This window comes from Hippichthys cyanospilos, chromosome 7 (assembly GCF_059441005.1).
Source record: "Hippichthys cyanospilos isolate Australia breed blue-spotted pipefish chromosome 7, RoL_Hcya_1.0, whole genome shotgun sequence".
Taxonomy (NCBI): Eukaryota; Metazoa; Chordata; class Actinopteri; order Syngnathiformes; family Syngnathidae; genus Hippichthys; species Hippichthys cyanospilos.
Genome location: NC_142375.1, coordinates 24,239,630 through 24,260,037, shown reverse-complemented (window position 1 = coordinate 24,260,037; position 20,408 = coordinate 24,239,630). Strand labels below are relative to the sequence as shown.

General features: G+C 48.2%; 1 protein-coding gene and 1 long non-coding RNA gene across 4 annotated transcripts; both read left to right on the top strand.

Moving 5' to 3' along the window:
* Positions 1 to 534: 534 nt before the first annotated feature.
* LOC148421737 (GTP-binding protein 1-like) lies at positions 535 to 6,915 on the top strand. 3 transcript variants are annotated; one of them, XM_088419117.1, is made up of 14 exons: positions 535 to 587; positions 872 to 1,080; positions 1,862 to 1,973; positions 2,070 to 2,250; positions 2,362 to 2,545; positions 2,623 to 2,787; positions 3,300 to 3,423; positions 4,274 to 4,388; positions 4,477 to 4,621; positions 5,064 to 5,207; positions 5,313 to 5,448; positions 5,797 to 5,975; positions 6,031 to 6,141; positions 6,441 to 6,915. In XM_088419117.1, exons 2-14 carry the CDS (start codon positions 892 to 894, stop codon positions 6,570 to 6,572), a joined length of 1,917 nt encoding a protein of 638 aa, XP_088275243.1. In that variant the 5' UTR covers positions 535 to 587; positions 872 to 891; the 3' UTR covers positions 6,573 to 6,915. The 3 variants fall into 3 exon arrangements, with proteins under 3 accessions (XP_088275243.1, XP_088275242.1, XP_088275241.1); XM_088419116.1 differs by having other exon boundaries at positions 5,064 to 5,246; positions 5,337 to 5,448; XM_088419115.1 differs by having other exon boundaries at positions 5,064 to 5,246.
* A 490-nt stretch (positions 6,916 to 7,405) lies between these two features.
* Positions 7,406 to 19,015, top strand: LOC148421736 (uncharacterized). The gene is made up of 3 exons (XR_015866107.1): positions 7,406 to 7,531; positions 10,172 to 10,383; positions 18,907 to 19,015. It is a non-coding gene; the product is annotated as an uncharacterized LOC148421736 (long non-coding RNA).
* Positions 19,016 to 20,408: the final 1,393 nt, after the last annotated feature.

The window sequence follows — 20,408 nt, the reverse complement described above, 5'->3', positions numbered from 1 at the left end:
GCCAGAGCGAAGAGCAAATATCCAAGTCGTCATCCAAAGTACATTGCTGTGTTTCAACTGCGTTTGTGTATCTGACCTTTGGCTCCGCTTTTTAATGCATCCATGTATTATTTTTCTTTCAAATAACATAATCGTATTCCTTTATTTTTTAGTTTGCCTCAATAGTTGTTGAACTTTGTTGCGCGTGCGCCTGAAAATCTATGCCGGGACCTTTGACGTCACGCACAAACCGGAGACCCCGAATTGGTGGAATCTCAACTATAGTAGGCGGCAACCAAAAAGGACAATATCATACTTATTCTGCCATTCAGATTGAGGTTTTATTTAATAGCATGAGCTCATTCTTGTTTTACTATTATTATTTTGCCTTCTGTCAAGAATGCGAGTCTAAAAACCTGCGCGAGAATTTCTGTCACGTACCAGTAGCTACATCTCATTGGCCGATTCCCACCGCAATGGGCGGCACCTAAAGATAATTTTAGCCAATTGCGCGGTTGTATTTTTACCGGAGGCGTTCCTTAGGTCGAACTCACTCAAACTATCAAGCCAAGCTAGTAAACATAACCAAGTTAGAGCCGAAACAACAGGTAGCTAGCACATTTTTCAATATGTCCATTCAATCCAGTACATATTATAAAGTTCTTCAAAGTATTTGCCTCAACTGTTTGGACATTAATCAATGTGACCGGGCAGCTGACATGCGCCAAAAGTCCATCTACAAGTGTTTAATCCATCTTGAAAGAATGCGCGTGTAACAGCTAAACGCTAGCTAATCATATATTCGAATAACAAGTGTTTAAGCTAACTAGCGGCTAATGGCTAACAACAGCTGTGAACGTGCGTCAACTTTTCATTGTTCGTGTTTTTTGAGGGTTGAGGGTTGAGAGACATATGGCGTCGTCCATGGCGACCGGAGCGGCAGCGATAGCCACCGCAGAGTGCACCGTGCCCGCTTGCATGTTCGCCCCGGAACGGAGCTTCTCCGCCGCCGTAGACGAAGATGCGTGCGGGGGAGAGAGCTTCGACGACGGCGAGGGCACCGCCGGCGAGTCCGAGGATGTTTTGGATTTGAGCAACAAGGTCGGCCTCAGTACATTACGTCCGTTTTTGTTTTGTTTTTTAAGTTTGCAATGCATGCATTTGCAAAATTCTCTTCCGGACGCACACGTCACGTACTGTGTGCTGGCAGTGAAACGTGAGACACAGTGACACGTCCACTCGTCTGCCAAATGATAGTGCTGAGACCCTCGCTATTTTTTCTTTCCTACAAAGAAAAACACGGTTGTATTCAAACGTAAGCGACTGCCGATGGAGAGTAATGTATTTCGTTGTAATTCTTAATCGAGAAGAAAGAGCAGCATCTTAATGTCACTTTAATAGAATTTTTTTCATAACCGGTTGATACCTAGGCGGTTTATTTTTTTATTATTTACAAAAGATCTTTAAGATTTTCACCATCCCAAAAGATTTGTGTTTTAGAAACACAAAATTAAAATTGGTCCAGCTGACCTAATGCACTGCCATTTTACTCTTTGAATTAGAATACAGAAACATGAATAAATAAATTTAAAAAGGAGAAAGAACAGTATTTTTTAATAATAATCTATTACCTTTTTTTCCATCGAACAATTTCTGAATCCCTCTTATTTATATACTTTTGAAATCATCGCAATGTATGAAGTAGACACTTTTTATTTGGATTTCATGAATACATATTGGAAGACGTGTTTCCTATGGGCTCATTATGATAATATAAAACATTTTTTACAATCAAATTTGCGCTTTAAAATTTGGACTTTTGTCTCACAGTAGCTACTTTAACAACATAGTCAATGTACGTTTTCCTCGTTTCGACTTTCAGATGGTCCTGGTGAGCCCGACCGGTGAGCAGTACGACGCGCTGCGGCGACATCTCCGGGCGCGGCTGGACGAGGGCCGCGGCGAGACCATCTTTGTGGTCGGAACGGGCTCGGGTAAGGCTCTCCCATTTGCTTCGCCCCGGGGGGAGATTTCCGCCCGGCCTGGCCTTTAGATGTTTTCGTTTTTTTTTTCCCCGTTCCGGTCTTCAGACGGCGGCGACTACGGCCTGAGCGACAGGGACATGGCGGCGGCGGCGGCCACGGTGCAATCTCTGTGCGAGCAGGTGGAGGCCGACCTCATCCCGCTGAGGGAGCGCACGGAGGCGGGCGGCAAGATCTGCGACTACCTCATCCGCCGCCGCGTGGGCGAGCAGGACTTCCTGGAAGTCAGGTGGGCTGAAGGCTAAGCTTTCAGGGTTGTCGGAAGTCCCCTTTTTCCGCGCAGTCCCCGGAATCGCTGTTGACGCACGTCTCGCCCGCCCGCCCGCGCGCGCGCGCGAAGGGTGGCCGTGGTGGGCAACGTGGACGCCGGCAAGAGCACGCTGCTGGGCGTACTGACCCACGGCGAGCTGGACAACGGCCGCGGCCTGGCGCGCCAGAAGCTCTTCAGGCACAAGCACGAGATGGAGAGCGGCAGGACCAGCAGCGTGGGCAACGACATCCTGGGTTTCGATCGCGAAGGCCGCGTGAGTGCGGGACGGCGAGCGACCTTTTGGAAGGGCCCTCGACCGGCGGCAAGCGACCGCGCCTTTGCCTTGCCCAGGTGGTCAACAAGCCCGACGGCCACGGCGGCGGCCTGGACTGGACCGAGATCTGCGAGAAGTCCTCCAAGGTCATCACCTTCATCGACCTGGCGGGCCACGAAAAGTACCTGAAGACCACCGTGTTTGGCATGACCGGACACTCGCCCGACTTCTGCATGCTCATGGTGGGCCTCCAACTCGGCTCGGGAAAGCTTCGCTCAACCAGTGAGGGAACGGGCTTAAGAGTTCACTTTTGGACAAGTTTTATTTATCGGGCTTTTTTTCCTTTTTGAAGTCTTGAGACGGATGCGATTCCCGTCCGCATACCTATTTTTTTCGATACGCAGTCACCATAGCAAGTGTGTGTGTGGGGGGGGCACAAAAATGTTTTCTCTTTCCCAGGGGAGCTTTGTAAAAGTTAAACTAATAAATGAAATAAAATATTTCACATTCTTACCTTTTTTTAAAGACGTATTTCATGAACTATTGCATAACACATCAGAATCACATGAGTTACAAAAAACACAGTTGGATAATTCATTCTTGTTATGTCTAAAATCCTTTCAGGCGCGCTTTTCAACGTCCATTCAATTATTCTCATTAAAAACCATACGTGTTGTGTCGTATATAAATCGCCTGGCCGTTTTGGAAGTGGCAAATGCCCCGCCGTCCATCTTGACTCTGCATTTCCTTGCAGGTGGGCAGTAACGCCGGCATCGTGGGCATGACCAAAGAGCACCTGGGTCTGGCGCTGGCATTGAACGTGCCCGTGTTTGCGGTGGTCACCAAGATTGACATGTGTCCCGCCAACATATTGCAAGGTATGCTGGCTGGCGCGCACTCTCACGTTCGCGTCTTTTAGTCTTTGTTTAAAAAAAAAAGAAAACGCGCTCTAGAGTGTTATCCGTTCATTACATAACCTTAAAAAAAACACGCTTTACGCTTTGAATACGTTTTGCGTTTCGCAACAAAAGCAAGCATTAAAATGTCGAGAGATTTTTTGTTAATTGTCATATGCGTAGTCACGCTACCCAATGAAATTCCTGTTGCGTTCACTTGCCCGAGCAGACTTGCATGCCACGCCATACCAAAATAAATAATGTAGACAATGGAACGGCAACAAACACCGTGATAGGGCAATAAGCCTAGTGATAATGAGGGACTAGTATGAGAATAAGATTTGCATTCTGAACACATTTTGTGGAGGAAATGGAGTGCATACAGTACGTATGAGGATGACGCTCCAAATATTACCCATTCATGTAGACATTTTCCATAGCCGCTTATTCGAAATAACCCACTTTCAAATTGATTTCCTGGCGTCTTTAAGAAAAATATACGTCAACTTTCCAAATGTCGGTCCCGGTAATCGTCCATGCCTAGTATAGGAATTGCCGCTCGAACATGAAGAGATGTTCAAATTGCAACGGCGCGTGTCAGGAGTGGAAGAAATGAACACATTGTATTTTTCATTTGAATTTAGAAAGTGCATTTATGTGTTAGATGCCGGTAAAGACCTTACATACGACGATTTGAAAGAGGAAACGGCCGCCGCCGCCGGGGCGGATTTTGATTTTGCTATTCGGCAAGCGCGGCGTCCAGACTGGTAGGGGAGCGGAGAACATTTTATTTCAAGAAATGTTTTGGGCCGACTCCCGTTTTTGTCCCCAGAAACCCTCAGATTACTGCAGCGGCTATTGAAGTCTCCCGGCTGCAGAAAGATTCCCTTGCCGGTCCAGAACAGGGACGACGTCGTCGTGGCGGCGTCCAACTTCAGCTCGGAGAGGTGAAGCGGCGCGTCGCCGGCGCGTCGCGAGTCGGTAGAAATGGCCAAACGCAAACCCCGCCGTCGTCTCCGACGTTCGCCTTTCCAGAATGTGTCCGATCTTCCAGATCTCCAACGTGACGGGCCAGAACGTGGATCTCCTGAAGATGTTCCTCAACCTGCTCTCGTCCGGGACCGCCTTCGACGACGACGAGCCGGCCGAGTTCCAAATAGATGACACGTATTCCGTACCGGTGCGCGGCGCGGCGCGGCGCGGCGGGCTTCTTCCTCATCGTCGCGTGCGCCAGTCGGATTTGGCCGCGCCGCGTGCCGGCCCCCGCGGGAAACCTCGCCTTCCTTCGGGCGAAATAGCGCAGGCCGCCGTTTTGGTAAAGCTTTTGAATGCCCTGGTAGCAGCAGCGCGTTGTATTCTTTTGGAACGAAGCGCCGGCGTCTCATTATCGGACGCCGGCGACGCGACCTCTCGTATCCCCAATATTCTTCGGGAACCAGACGCGCTATTTTTCCGCAGCGTTCCGTAACGCGAGGCGCGCGTAGGTAGACGTAGCGCCGTACCGGGATTTTTTTTCAAGCCGCGCCGCTCCTTTCTGTTGCGCCAATTGTAATTCGGCGCGACCGCGTGCCTTTCATCTAAGTTTTGCTCACTTCCGCCTCTAATTTTGGACGACTTTCCAGGGCGTGGGCACGGTGGTGTCGGGCACGACGTTGCGCGGCGTGATCCGACTCAACGACACGCTCCTCCTGGGTCCCGACCCGCTGGGCGCCTTCATCCCCATCGCCGTCAAGTCCGTCCACCGAAAGAGGATGCCCGTCAAGGAGGTGCGCGGGGGGCAGACTGCGTCCTTTGCGCTCAAAAAGGTGAGGGGGACGAGGACCGCGCCCGGTGGATGGAAATGAGGTGGGCTTTCCCCCCGCCTCCGTCAGATCAAGCGCTCGTCCATCCGGAAGGGCATGGTGATGGTCTCCCCCAAGCTGACGCCTCGGGCCACTTGGGAGTTTGAGGCGGAAATCCTGGTGCTCCACCACCACACCACCATATCGCCGCGCTACCAGGCCATGGGTGCGTGCGTGCCCGCCCTTTTGCTTTGCCGCCCCTTCCCAGAAACGTCTTCCTCTCTTCTCCGCGTCCGCCGAAAGATCTTCCTCTCTTTACTCCGAGCGTGTCGAAAAAAATCGAATCTGCTCAGAATCGGGTTCTCGTTTACTGCCGTCGAAATCCACGTAGCAGGTCCCTAAATGGATATGATATTTAACCCCTGGGCGAAATATTGAGCCGACTCGGGATTTCAAAGGAAAAGCGTAGGGAAACCGCGAGGAGGCTAAAATATTGCCTTGATTGCACTTTCAAAATGCTGCACTTTTGAAAAGCTTGCCATGACCATTTTTTTCCTCCTTTTCTTGCCGCCAGTCCACTGCGGCAGCATCCGCCAGACCGCCACCATCCTCAACATGAGCAAGGACTGCCTGCGGACCGGCGACAAGGCCGCCGTCCGCTTCCGCTTCATCAAGACGCCCGAATACTTGCGCCGCGACCACAGGCTGGTGTTCCGCGAAGGCCGCACCAAAGCGGTGGGCACCATCACCAAGGTGGGCCGCGCCGGTCACGCGCCAAAAAGGTCCCGGGCTAAACGTCGGCTTTCAGCTCCTGCAGGCGGTCAACGCGCAGGCGGCCAAGACGCTTGCCGCCAAGAAATTGTTCAAAGACGGCGCGGAGGACCCGCGACCGCCCAGTCCCGGCGCCGCGTCGCTTCCCGTAAGTGAGCGCTTCCCCTTTGTCGCGTGACGACGCCCGCGTGAATTATCTCCGGGTGGCCGAAGGGTTCTCGCGACCGATTTGGGGCTTTTTCCTATGTTTTTGGCTCATTCGCCGCCGTCGACGGCTATATTTTTACCGGGCTGTCAGCCAATGAGATCGTTGTTCCAGCGGTCGCGATGCGTCTATCAAATTGTATTTTGACAGCTCTGAAATATTTGGACAATTTGAACTCAATGTTTAATCGTTGATATGTCTCGCGCTTTTGATTGTCATCACGTTTGCGCTCCTGCCGCCAGCTCAAACCGGGAGGACGGCGGCGAGGCGGCCAGAGGCACAGAGGGAAAGGCGGCGCCGACGCCGACGCCGACGCCGACGCCGTCGCCGCGTCGTCGGCGGGCCCCTCGGCCACGGCGCCGGGCCTCGTTTAGACGCCGCCGCACTTACGACACGCAAACGCAGGAAATCACCAGCCACTAGAAAAAAACCTGTCTCAAAGTATTTTTGTAGAAAATTATTCCAAAACGTGCACACGCCGAAATTGTTTTTAGCGACACAACGAGGCGCTATAAGCTACAAGGTCGGTCGCCTCGCTGAGCTCGAAAGACGGCGCGATCTGTCGCATGTTTTTTCTTCGTTCAAAAGTTGGAGTCCCCCCCCCCCAAAAAAAAAAAGTTTGTTTTTTGCAAACGGTGTTCATGTTCAAATTGTAGCATGCAAATGAAATGGCTCCGGTTTGTGTTGCAATAAAGCTGCTGTGATAAACAAGCAAAAGTGTCACGCGCCGCCTCATTTGTGTGAATTCTATTCAAGGTTTGGAAAATCAATCGCCACAAAATTGATAACCGATGGCGTTCGATGGTCGACGCCTTTATTCCGGCGGGCGTCCGATTGGTTAGACTTAAAATGAGTCCAAAACAACAAGAACCAAATAAGCATGAGTCAGCTGTTAGCTGCGTTGTTTTCGCCGTGTCATGGGTGGATCTGCCAAGGTTTGATTCACTTGATTTCAATTTGTTGAGATTATTTGTAAGCCTCGTTTATACGCAGTAGCGCCCGTTTGGAAAGGGGGCAAGAGTTGGACCAATATTGCTTTTTCCTTTGACTCTGGTAAACACGTGGAACGGGGCCGCGGGCCGTTCAGCCTTTTCAACGTCCTCGCCGTTCGCCGGCCCTTAAGGAAGTATCCCAGGAGGCCGGCTCGTAATGAAGTATCCCAGGAGGCGGCAGACGTATTTCCTGTTTTATGGCGCCGGCAGGAGGAGCCGATTGGAACGGCTGCAAAGCCGCCAGTCAGTCGACACTGTGAGCCGACGCGGATGGCCGACTCGTTCTCGGCGCGTTTGATCGAAAGTCCTCGGCGGAGCTTTTCCGTCCTCCGATGAATGAGGTGCGCTCGCAGCTTGAATTCTTCTTCTCATTCTCGTTACGGCCGCTCCCGTCTCATCTTCAAAGTTTGTCTCGGCGGCCCAAACTTTGGAGACGTTTTGAACGAGGCGCGAGCCGACATTATGCGACAATTAATCAGCCGCCTCGGAGGTAAACAGCCCCCCCCCCCCCCCCCCCCCCCCAAAAGAAAAAAAAAGAAAAAAGCGGAGCACAAAATGAATCTCTTAATAAAGATTCACATGCATAATTGAATTGGGCTCTCAGCAAAAAAAAAAAAAAAACAGTCTTTGATAATAATAGCAGCTCCAATTAGAATACTTGATTGTGTCCTCACTTGTTTGGATTCTATGATATCCACGACTTAAAAGTACTTTGATTTCCTAGTGCCTGTGTGCGCGTGCGTGCGTGCGTGTGCCTGTGTGTGTGTGTGTTTGTGTTTTGGGGGGGATTTGATCGTGTGTGACTTGGCCAGCAGGGGGCATCGCTGTGTAAGTTGTCAACACTCTGTGGAAAATAGCAGGATTTGTCTGTAAATACATACATAGTATATATTTGTGTCTAAGTGTGTATATGTACATACATAAGTGAAAAAAGAAGAATGATGAAACTGATCCAGGCTATACAGCGCACACATACATATAACATTGGATGTATGTTTTTTTTTTCATCGGACGCTTGAAAAAATCTACGGTGAAATTTCCCAAATCGCCATCATTTCTAGTAGTCTTGCGGTTACTGTAGCTATCCAAAAGGGACTTTTTTCATCTCAACGTTGATGGCGGACGTTTGTCGCTAGCACGCAAACGGTCCAGTGAAGCTCCTATTTGTGGGAGCTACGCCTCCTGTTTTGGAAAAGGTGTGTGAAGTCCATATCAAAGTGCAGACGCACACAGGTTCTCGCCGTCGCGGCTAAGAAAGTGCTGAGCGGGCGGGCGGGCGGGCGAACGCTTTGGATTCAGCGTGCCGGTGCCACAGGAAAAGAAAAGAAAAAAAAAAAAAGAGTTTGCTGACTAAAGTAAACGCCGACAGCCATTTTGCTTGAGGTTGATTCCAGATGAATAAATCAACAGAGCTGGAAGGCGGCGTCTCGTTCTTCTTCCACCTGAAGAAGACGTTCGTACAAGAACAACAACAAAACGGTCCCTCTTGGAAAGGAGGTTCAATCAAAAGATCTGAAATGCGTATTTTTCTTAGACAAAAAAAATACATAAATTTGCTTTACAAGAAAGTAATTGTATCCCTTGCAAAAATCAAATCTTCCATTTTTTACATCAAAGTTGGAGTTGTTGTATAAAAAATAACGATACAAAACTATCAAGCGTTAGCCTCTGCTATCATTTAAGCAAAAAACATTGATAGTATATTAGTCATTTTTCTTTTGTGATCAATTTAGAATCAAGCTTTGTTTTATGAGACCTATTTTTAAAAAAAAATGTTTTCCAACATATTTTTTCGCGTTTAAAAACAATCCTTTTGGAAAATGTAATGATGCAATTTTTGGGGGGGAAACAAAATCATACACGTTTGACCACGAGACACAAGAAAGCAATTGGACTGAAAAACGGCGTCAATCTGGACGTGGAAAGCCTGACCGGTGGGGAAAGGTGCTCTTCAAACAGCCGCTGTTGATTTCAGCCAGTTAGCTAGCGCGGCGCCGCTTTGTTACTTTTACCCGCGACGTTTGGAAAGGAGCCCACCCGCTCGCGGGAATGGGAGCGGCGGCGCTATTAATGCCCATCCGGCCAGAGACCACAACAACTCCAGCTCGCTGACCAAAAGCTTCCCGCCGCGCCGCCGCTAACGATCCGCCGCCGTCTTGAGATTTTTATTCTGCGCGGTAAAAAATGAACGCAGCGGGATTCATCCCATTTGTAATAGCGCGCCGCAGATCGTTCTTTTTTTTAACTTATGCATGAGCGGGATTTTTTTCACGACTGAGAGACAGGCGCTCTCCCGCCGAGGCCGCAGACCGTTTCAAACAATGCTGTTCAGTCTTAGTATTGGGATTGGTCAGATTTACGATATATTTATATATATATATTTATAGCGTCATCATTAGAATATTAAAACCTGCACGATGGACGTCCAGGCTAAGCCGATTATCAAAGTCATTGAAAGGCTTGCAAACGTCATAAGTTGGCCGCTAGCGCCACCCGGTGGTTTTGGGGTGTCAACACAAACTTTTCCACCGCACCCCGTTTGCAAGTAGCCGTTGAAAGGATTCATGCCATAATCGGGGGAAATGCACCATAAAACGTGGGCTTTTCAGTATGTCCGAAATGAACAATATTTCCATCTTTGAATGGCAGTAAATGAGCCCGACATGGGCTAAATTTGTGTACCTCTGGACCTCCCGTTTGCTAGCATTTAGAAAGAACGGCAACCTGCCCTATTGAAAGTCGTCATGTTTTGACAATTCTGCAATATTTTCGCCTCCTGGTGGCTTTTTTTTGCCCTTTTCCTTTGATCTCACACATCAGAAAGATCCAAAAGCTTGAGGACGCTCCAAATTTACCCCGGGCGTTGAAAGGCCTGTGGTAAAAACAAATAGCACAATATGTGAAAAGTTTGAAGTGTGAATTGTCCATTTTAGCAAAAGTGGACGCACGGAACTTTTTTTTTTTTCGTGCCGTATGTCTAGCCCCGCGGGCGTGGCTTCGACACCGGCGCTTGAGACCAATCAATATGCAGCACGATAGGACGCCGATGAGAAAAGAGGCAGTGAGGGAAGACGGGAGAAAAATGAAAGCGGGGGGAGCAAAGTCCTTAATGAAGCCATCAAGTCTTTGAAATCCGTCAGAGGAGCGGGATGAGCTCAACAAAAAAAGAACAAGGAAAAAACGGAACCCACAGGTGAGGACAAAAATACTTTGCCAGTCTTTGCACCCATCCTATAGCAGTCAAATGTATTTATTTTTGGCTTCTTCCGTACCTGTGAGAGTTGCTCATTTTCATTTCAAGCAAAAACAACCGAGAAGCCAAAATTTGCCCGAAATCCGCTCGTTCCCTACATCCATACATATTTGCTATTTGACAGGCGCCGGCCTCTTTGGATTCGGACGCGTCGATCTCGTGCGAAAAAGCCTCCGCCGTCCCAATTCAAGTCGTAAGATGGCGCGGAAATTTTTTTCCGTGGTTTTTCGACATCATGCGGTCGTCGGCTTAATGCGTAATGAGCCCTTTTCTTTCTTTCCTAGCTAGGCTCTCGTACCTTTTTCTTTAGCTGCGCGTTCATATTAGCAATACGGCTGGCTCATATTAGCAAAGTCGGAAGCCGGTTTGAAGTTCCCGGGAATTGGCGAGCGCCGTCCAAGCGTTAATTATGACGCCTTAGCGAGCCGGGCTCCTCGGGCTCCTCGGGCTCCTCGGGCTCCTCGGGCTCCTCGGGCTCCTCGGCGGCCTTCCACGTCGAATATGCCCGTTGCGTCTTTGTCCGACGGACGTAATCGGCCGCCGTTCCGCCCGCGTGAATTTTCCGGCTCCCTGGGGAAACGCAATGGCTTCCCGGCCCAAAGCGCCCCCTAAAGGCAACGCTGGGCAAAAACAAAACTTGCATCCGCAGCTTTCGCGCCGGCATCAAACGTGGGCGTCCGCGTCCGCGCCCGCCGTTTAATGGCCTTCATTAGCCGGCGCTCACACTCGCTTGTTTGCCTGGGACCCGGCGACGGCGGCGGGGGGGCCGCCCCGCCGCTTGACCCGAACCGCTCCAGACTTTCGCCGAACGGGGTGCCGAGGGGGATAATTGGCCGGCTCGTGGCGGGGCGACGCCGCCCCCCCCCGACAGCTGCCGGGCGCACGCCGAAGACCAATTAGAGAAACGCCAAAGAACCATTGGAAAAAAAAACAGCCGGTCGGGGAAGCAGCCGGCGCGCTGGCTCCCCAACATCAGACGCGTGGCTTTTCAGACAAGGCACGTTGCCTTTTTTTCAAAGAATCAAAGACCATTTTCAGTCTTGTGCTACGCCTGGTATTGAATTTTTGGACTAAAATAAAAAACAAAAAACACGTTTGGGGAGTGGATGAGTGGTAGGGTCCTGGTTGTTAAAAGTATCAATTAAAAGTTAGGAGAAAAACCCACCCAATTTTTTGCAAAGGAGTCAGCTAATCAAGATAAATGTGCAATAACTTGCTTCACGTTCCCATTAATTTGTTCTCCATTTGAAAAGATGTTCTCGTCATGGCCTTAAGGATTGTATTTAAATTTAACAAATGCAGATACGTTTGCAAAGGAGTCACATAACATAGTTCAATAATAAGTGGCCTCATATTCCAAATCATTCTCTCTTAATTTGAAAAGATGGACTGTTAACATTAAAGCCTTAGAGTCCAACCGACCAAATTGAATGCAGATAAGAGCTTGCAAAGTAGTCCCCATGATACGCTTCAGCAATATGCTGCTTCACGTTCCACTTAATTTGCTCTTAATGTGAAAATACCTGCTGTTTTCGTTATGGCCTTAAACGTTAACCACTTGCCGTTTGACGGCGACCGACTTCTCGCGACATATGCCGAAAGCTTACCTGCCGTTTGCTCCCTTGAAATAAAACCGTTAGTACGGTTTCTCTTTAAAGGGTAAAAGCTGTTTCCGACCTCATTAGTCCACCGCGTGGGAAATCATAAAAAGAGAAGAAAAAAACAAAGTCAAGACCGTAAGACGCTCTCATCGGGAACGACCGAGCGACATTTGCTCTTACTGAAAATAGCTTCAGTACTAGCTCAGTTAGCGTAGCAATGCGCCAGTGTATTCTTTGACGTCATATCAATTCGACGGTGGTCATCGTACGACGCACCGCAAATTTGGGACTACTTTTATCCCTTTTTTCCCCCCAAAACATTGTGGAACCTTTGCAAAGTGAACACAAAATGGCGGTCGAACTTTCAGTTTTCAAAAGCTTTGGAAACGCTCACCTTTTTGAGCGCGATGCCATTCTCGAGACAAACCATCGTTTTCAAGCCGCCTTTTATCCGGCGCGCTAATTAAGGCTTCAAACGAAGCGCGCTTCGGGGACGCGTCCAAACCCGAACGGCGACCGGGCCGACAAAAGAAAAGCTCGCCGCTTTTTCTTCTGAGCGGCCTCGCCAAGCCTAACGTCCACCAGGGGGCAACCCCGTTCTCCTTCCTGTCTTTCGCCGATTCCGGAGAAGCCCGGGAAAAACCCAAGCGCGCTCTTGGGCAGCTTCCCCATTTGATTCCGGTCCTTCCCCGCTACAGACGCGATATCAAGAGCGGCCGGAGGCGGCGCCCAAAAACAAAATAGGATCGCCGGCGAAAGAGGCGTTAAAGGCCGGACCGGATCGGTCCCCAAACATCTTGATTGGGGGTGCGGCCCGTAGCGGGACGCAGACCGGCTGTCGGGGAACGCTGACCCCAAGGATCGGCTGCAGGGAGGCCATCAATAAAACGGCGCGGCGCCTCTTAAAAACACGGCGTCGCCGCTCGTGTCGCGGCGCTCGTGTGGCGGCGCTCGTGTGGCGGCGCTCGTGTCGCGGCGTTTTCCCACGCGGTCGGGGGAAGCCGGCGGAGGAGAGAGGAAGAGGAAGAGGCGCCCGGGAGCCCTGAAGTATTTACAAGACACGACTTGGTTTGTTCCAGCCTGAAAAATGGATGAGTTCTCAGCGGCGCCGGCGGCTCCGCGACGCGCTCGTTCGTACAAGGGGGGGGGGGCTTTTAACTTGCATCTCGTCAGTGTTGCGGCTCAGGAGAATTGCGAGGCGCGCTGCAAAACGGTCCGCATGCTTGTCAAGACGGAGCGCAAGTTAGCGGGGCCTTGCTTCATGCTCCGGTTCATTTGCTCTCAATTTGAAAATAGTAACGTACTCTTCTTGCCTCGGCATCACAAAGAAGTCGACGGTTCAACTTGAACAAAAGAAAAGCCGCCAGTATTTTGCAAAGGGCTAAGTATAACCCTTTAGAAAGCCTTCATTTCACGTTCCAAATCATTTGCTCTCAATCTGAAAAGGAAAGTGTACGGTTCCTGCATCTGCAAAGAAGTAAATTATTCAAATTTCATGAAATAAAGGCCATCGGTGTTTTACGAAGGAGTAATCATTGATTTTTGGGGGGATACTTCAGTAACTAACTTAACTGCATTTTAACATCTGAATACCTAAAACAATCGATTGCAAGTACCTTAAGTAATTAATGCTTTTAGTACCTTAAGTCATCGAGTACTCGATTCATCAAATACTTGGTTTTTCGCCAAACTCTTTGTAAAAAAAAAAAAAAAAAAAAATGACTGGACTCTTAAAAAAAATAGAAAAGCATAATGAAGAAACGCTGGCTTAGTGAACAAGGACATTTTTTTTTTTACTCTCAACTCCTCCGGCCTCTTTGAACTTTTAAGACTTTGTGCCAGCTTGGCTTTCCTAATTATCTGGCGGCTCCTCGTTAGCGCACATGCAAATGAGGCGCTAGCTGACAGATAAGCGTGTAATTAGCGAGCGGAGAAGGCGACGTTCTCACCGTCCGGGTTTTGGGGGTTGGGGGGGGTTCTCCACGTTGTTCCTGGCAAACTTTTCATCATTAATCATGTGCCTTTCATGCACGATTCATGTTAAGGTGGGATTTTCCCGCGCGCCCCTAGCGCCTCGGCTTCCGCGCTCCCTCGCCGGAGCCGAATTCTTAATCTGAAAAGCTGAGCGTTTGGTCCGGGCAACCGAAAACGTTTAAGAACAGGAAGGGAGAAAACTAGGTCGTTTTCTCGCGAGGAGAGCCGACGGGATCCGCCCATCGACGGCTGAGCCCGTGCTGTTCTAATTGTAACGCTAGCTTCCATTTCAAACCCTAACTCTGCCTTTAATAGCCTAATTTAAAACCCTATCCTTGACCCCAATTTTCTAAAACCCCGAAGCTCCAAACCCTAATCTAATTCGGAACCCTAATGGTAAACCATATATTCATCCTTCTGGCTTTCATTTGAAACATTAGCTCCATCTCCAATCACTATTTTGCAATCCCATCCTCGACTCAAAATCCCTAACCTTAACGCGAGAGCCCAACCGCGGTGGGAAACCACCCGCAGGTCTTGACGGCCTTGATCGCAATCAGGCTTGTCTCCTCTTAAATATTTCAAGAGTCATTCATTAAAGCGCTCCCCTCGATTTGCTGGAGCCGCCGAGGTCGCAGATCCGATACAACAGTGGACACGGATGCATCGGCCGGAACTCGCGAAGGCACGTTGATAGATTCGCAAGAGGCAGACTGATTGTTTTGCTTTATTGCCTACCTTGTTATTTGCTTGAATATGAAATGGAACTTTTAGTCAAGTGATTAAAATGACTGAAAAAAATGCAGAATAAGGACGCCATTAAAGAAGATTTCAAATCAATTTCCAAAACGGTTTCTTTTGAAAGAAATGAATACGTCTGTAAAAAGAATTTGTCACTCGCCTCCGTGCCTAGCACTGATTGAACGGGCACAAAAGGTCAATATTCATTATTAATTTGCGGGCTGTTTTGTTATTCATCCCCTGTAGCGATGCCCGCTGCGTGTGCGCGCGCGTGTGCGTGCGCGCATTGGGTTTTGCGGCAAATCGGGGACCGCTTTCACCTCCTTTGCGGAACGCGGAAGCCAACGCTGCCGCTGTTGGAAGTAGTATCAATTTGAATGCGGTTTTCCGCCCGAGGTTATTGTCACGCTGAGGGTTACGTCGTCGTTTCTGATGGTTAGCTTCGGGTACGAGGAAGTGCGCGACGTTATACTGAAAAGATGTCTCTGTACGACCTCTTTTCATTCTGTGAAGCCCTTTGAGACTTCGGTGATTTAGGGCTATATAAATAAAATTTGATTGATTGATTGATTGGTTAATGTGAGCCCGGAGCCTTTCGTCTGGATGTTTTGCAGAGTTCCTGCTGGGCCGGCTGCCGTAAACGCATCCGCGGCGACGCGGCCCGTTACATCCCATAAACAGCCGATTCATTTGCGTCCGCCGTAGTGGACATTTTTGGGAGTTGCCCGACTAAGTCCCGGCGTCCTCGCTCGAGGACGTCTCGGTCTTTCCGACGGTTAGCCGCACGCGTGCACACGGCTACAAGTGTGAGAAATTTTGTGGTGAGTGAGGATCGTACCCCACCGGTGCGTGATGTCGAAAATATTCCTCTATCAATATTTCATCGAATATCTGCGCCATATATCCGATAACTGTGCCAGTCAGGAATTCAGGGGGGAAAAAAAAAAACACTGAACTGGCACAACTTGTTCTGCGGCGTATTCCCCATTGGGCCTAAGCGTGGGGCGGCAGCTGCCATTGTTGGGGGGGCCGCGCAAGCTGCATACTGATCGCGGGTGCCTCGCTCTGATTAAAAGAACCGCCGGAGACAAAAAAAAAAAAAAAAGTGAGAGTGGAGAAGAGGAGCCGGATTCATTAAACAGAGCGCCGACTGAGACGGCGGGCGGGCGAGAGGGCCGCCGTCGGGGACGCCGAAAGGTCACCCGGAGTCAAGCCATCGCATCGCGGACGGATGGCGAGGGGCCCGAACGTCATCGCCGTGGGGAACCCGCATCGGGAGAAACAAACCGCGCATGAAAAAAAAAAAGGGGTTCGAGTACCGAGGGACATATATACAAGTATTTATATACATACGTGTATATTTATACTGTATACGTTCACGCATATATATTGTGACTGATGGGCCAGCGTAACCTAAAAGCAAAAGCTGCGTCAATACAATCCCGTGAGACTTGCTAAAGCTTTTCAGTCAGGTTTATCAAAGGTTTCTTCTTTAGAAAAATGCATCTTTATACTGACAGAAGAAAGTCACAGTATGTCATCGACGTGAGGTACATTACCACTCAGAATACACAAGCGTATACAGTCCTCTATACAGCCTATGTATAGATTCATAGAAATATTCACTGTATGTATATTTATATCCATTTGGTGAAAATACAGGAAATCATGCAAATATAACACTTTATTTCAGATCTCTTCCTCTAATTCTCTCCAGAATAATAATCAGAATGATAACAATAATTACAATCGGCCATTGCGCAATTCCCGACCGCGTGCAGAAAAACGAGCGGCGCCGCGCCGCTCTCTGCCAAGCGGACACGGAGCTACATAACAGGCTCGGTAGAAAAAACAAAACACTCATTTCAACCTACGAGCTCATTTTTGTACAAAATTCACAGGTTTGGAGTGAAGGCGGCTGCCTGCCAAATGTCTGTAGAAAACAACACGGGTGCTTTGCTAGGTTAGCCGTCGCCGCGCGAGTCGTCGTGGCTCCGCTCTGATGGACGGGATCAACTTTAGCTCGGCGTTAGCGCTTGGCCATTACAGTGGAAATGTAAGAAAAGATGCTATGAAAGTTAGCGAGCAAAGTTAACCATGATGGTTCGCGTTCGAACTAGCGATAAAAGCTAGCAACGGAAGCCGGCGACGACAGCTAGTGATAAAAACTAGCACAGAGAAAGTAAAGAAGTTAGTGATGAAAGTTAGTGACAAATAAAGTTATAGCTACTGGTAAACGCCAGCAAAGATATAAGCTAGCTTGTGTTAAACACTATCGAGCGGTTCAATGATAAAAACCAGCAAAGCGCTAACGGTGAAAGCTGCTGATGGAAGTTAGCAAATAAAGTTAGCGATGGCGGTGAAGGAAATAGCTAGGGATAAAAGTGCAGAACAGCTAGCAAATGAAGTTAGCCAATATAGTTCACGGTGACAGCTATAGACAAACGCTAGCGAAGATGTATAAAAACCGGCGGTAAAAACTATCGGGCGAGTAGGATAAAATAGCAAAAGAATAGTTATTGATAAAAACTAGTGAAGCTCAAACGATAAAAGCGAGTGATGGAAGTTAGAAAATAAAGTTAGTGATGATAGTGATTAAAAACTAGCAAAGGCAAAGCTAGACATAAAAGTGGAGGGCAGCTAGCACTAGAAGCTAGTAAATAAAGTTAGCGACGATAGCTACTGATAAACGAAGATATCCGATAGCCGGTGATAAAAACTATCGAGCGGGTGAGGAAACCGGCGAAGCGATAGCGAGCGATTAAAAACTAGCGAAACGCTAACGAGGAAAGCTAGCGATGAAAGTAATCAAACCAAGTTAGCGATGAGAGCTTGTGATTAAAAACTAGCAAAGAAATAGCCGGTATGGTAAAAGCAGAGAAGAGCGGCCGACACCTAGCGATGCATACATAATGATAAAAGCTTAGTTAGCAATAAATGAGCAAGTTGAGTAGGATTGATAAAGCAAGAAAAATCAAATCAAATGAAGAAAAATATGCAAAGAAGCCATTTGGCGAATGATAGTTGATTTCTACATATGAAAAGCATGGCCTTTTTCCCTCCGGACTCCGCGCCAGGTTTAATAAGCACATTAGCGGCGCACGTGACGACGTAATCCGTTAATGGCAAACGCGTATTGACCGCGTGTATCATTTATCTTAATTAGAGGTCGTTGAAGCAAACACACACGCCGTTAATGTAAGAACCGTACGTCCTCATTAAGGCCCACCCGTTGCGCTTGATTACGGACCAACGCAAAAGACGTCAAAGAGAGAAAGAAACACGCCGACAAGCTAGCGCAGCCCAAAACTCAAGTTTCATCTTGAAAAGTCCTGCGCTCTTCTAAAGACAAAATATCGTACTTTTTTTCAAAGAAAAATAGTCAACATTTTGAGTGCAGAATATAATGGAGCAATTTCTCTTACAAAAGCACAATTTGGGAGGTAAAAACGGGTGTTGGAAAAGTATAGTTTATGGAAAAAAAAGGGTCAAAGAAAATATAAATTAAAAAAAAAAATTTTTTTCACGAGAACACAAACCAAAAAAAAACCCGTTTTGTGGTTCCTTCGGACACGGCGTGAGAAAATACGCGTCGCGGGAGCGTCGCCGCGGCAACAGTTGCGCACCGCTAAAAGCCGGTCATTAGGCTTATGCGCTTACACGCGTATAAATGGTAGATCAGCAGATAAGGGGATTAGCGATTCATAGAAAGATTGGCCCGGTCATTAGTAACGAGGCCGTCTTATTCAAATGGCGGCCGTGTGAAGCGCTCGCCGCGATTGGACGCTCTAAACCTGAAAGGCGGCGGGATTCTTTCCACGCTCCATGAAGTGAAAGGGAAGGGAAGGGAGCGTCAAGTCCTCCTTTCAATTTGGGAGCAAACTCCACAAGCCTTTATTTCACAAGTCAAAATAGACAGTTTTCTAACAAAATGGCCGACTTCCTTTAGGGCGTGGCGTTTTGAGACTCTTTCCCCATGAGAGATATTGTTATCAAATTTCTTGTTTCGAAGTAAAAGTGGCGCTGTACGTATATGTGTGGATAATAAAAAACAAAAAAAACATTGAAAATGGGAATTTCAACAGTCTCTCTCACTTTTGACTGTTTCCCCCCCCCCCCCCCCCCCCCCCCCCCCCCCCACTGGAAGGATTTGACCCTCGAACGGGGAGGACCGCAGGTGATTTTGTGCTGTTATTACGAGCCGCGGGGCGCCATTTTGAGCAGCTGGCTGCCACTTCAACACTTAGCAGTAAATTGACCGAGGAGCTTACCCTTTGTTAGTCCCGCCGTTTCCACGTCCTACTTTCAAAATAAAGTCACAAAATACTTGCCGACTATTCATTTTCAGACCTGTGGCATTTGAGGTACTAATAAATATATATATATCTTTGAGTGAAGGGAATCAATTACTTTGGCACTCAATGTATTTGATTACTTTGGTTTATTTTTAATTACTTTAGGTGATTAGGTACAAAAATAATTTACGTGGGAAACCAATTACCAAAGTAGATAAATACTCAAGAGTAATCAAGTACTAAGCTAATTAAATGCATTAGGTATTCAAGGAATAAAAATGATTAATTTCATGTACTAAGGCGCTTAAATAATCTGCGTTACAGTACTAAATTATTTTTTTATATTGAAAATCAAGTTCCAAAGTCAAAAAATGACAAAGCTAATTAAATACGTTAGGTAATTTAGGAATAAAAGGAATTACTTTAAGGTACACAAAACAAAACAAAAATCCACAGAGCAAAGGTAGGGCGTCCGCCGCGGTCTAGTGGCGCAAGAAGCAGTTATTGCGACGTTGTGTTCCTACGCGCTACCTAGCAACCTCCACTCTTATTCACCGCCGGTCGCCTCGGGCAACGGCTGCCCGTAATCGATCCGTCTGCCGGGACGGAGCGCGTGTATTACGGCGCGGGGGCATCCCGCAAGTGTTTTACATCAAGTCTTTGCAACGACCAGCAAATAGGAAACGGCGCGGCGCGAAATCAGCTAATTGACAGGCGGAGTAGCGAGCGTCACATCTGGCGCGCTCGTTGAAAGGATTGAGCGGATAAGACATTTCTGAAAAGAAAAAAAGCAAGAAATGCTCCGCTCCCATTGGTTGGTTGGCGTCGACGGGAAGGATCCACTTCTCCAAGTCTTTCAACCGCGGCCGTCGATATCGAAGCCGATTTTCAAGTCGCCGGCCAAAGACCGTCGATCAAAAGCTCGCTTCGCCAATTTGAAACCGAACGTCGCCGATACACGAGCGAGTCGCTACGGACGTAAACTAAAGATCGTCCGTCGAGGGCGATTTCCAAAGTCTCCTTGCGTCTTCAACCCACGACCAATGGTATTGACGGCCATTAATAAGAAATCCGCTTTCTAAGGTCTTGAATCAGTGACCCTCGATAGAGAAGCCGCTTTCTCTAGTCTTCAAACGGTCTAGACGCCGGAAACCAAAACCCGTCAATACTCCGGTCTTAACCAATGACCATTGATTTTACAGACCGTTAAGAAAAAGCTTTCTAAGGTCTCCGATCAATGACCACAGATAACAGAAGCTAGCTTCCGCTGTCTTCAAATATTGAGCGATATCACAGACGCTAGCAAATCTCATTAGTCCTTAAGCCTTCAACCAATGAAACGGTCATTGGTAGA

Bases quoted from the DNA above. Each gene is read 5' to 3' on its own strand.
- LOC148421737 (XM_088419115.1), top strand. From the start codon at position 892: ATGGCGTCGTCCATGGCGACCGGAGCGGCAGCGATAGCCACCGCAGAG. The intron at 1,974-2,069 runs GTAAGGCTCTCC...TCCGGTCTTCAG, and splicing joins TGTGGTCGGAACGGGCTCGG to ACGGCGGCGACTACGGCCTG. The intron at 5,449-5,796 runs GTGCGTGCGTGC...TCTTGCCGCCAG, and splicing joins GCCGCGCTACCAGGCCATGG to TCCACTGCGGCAGCATCCGC.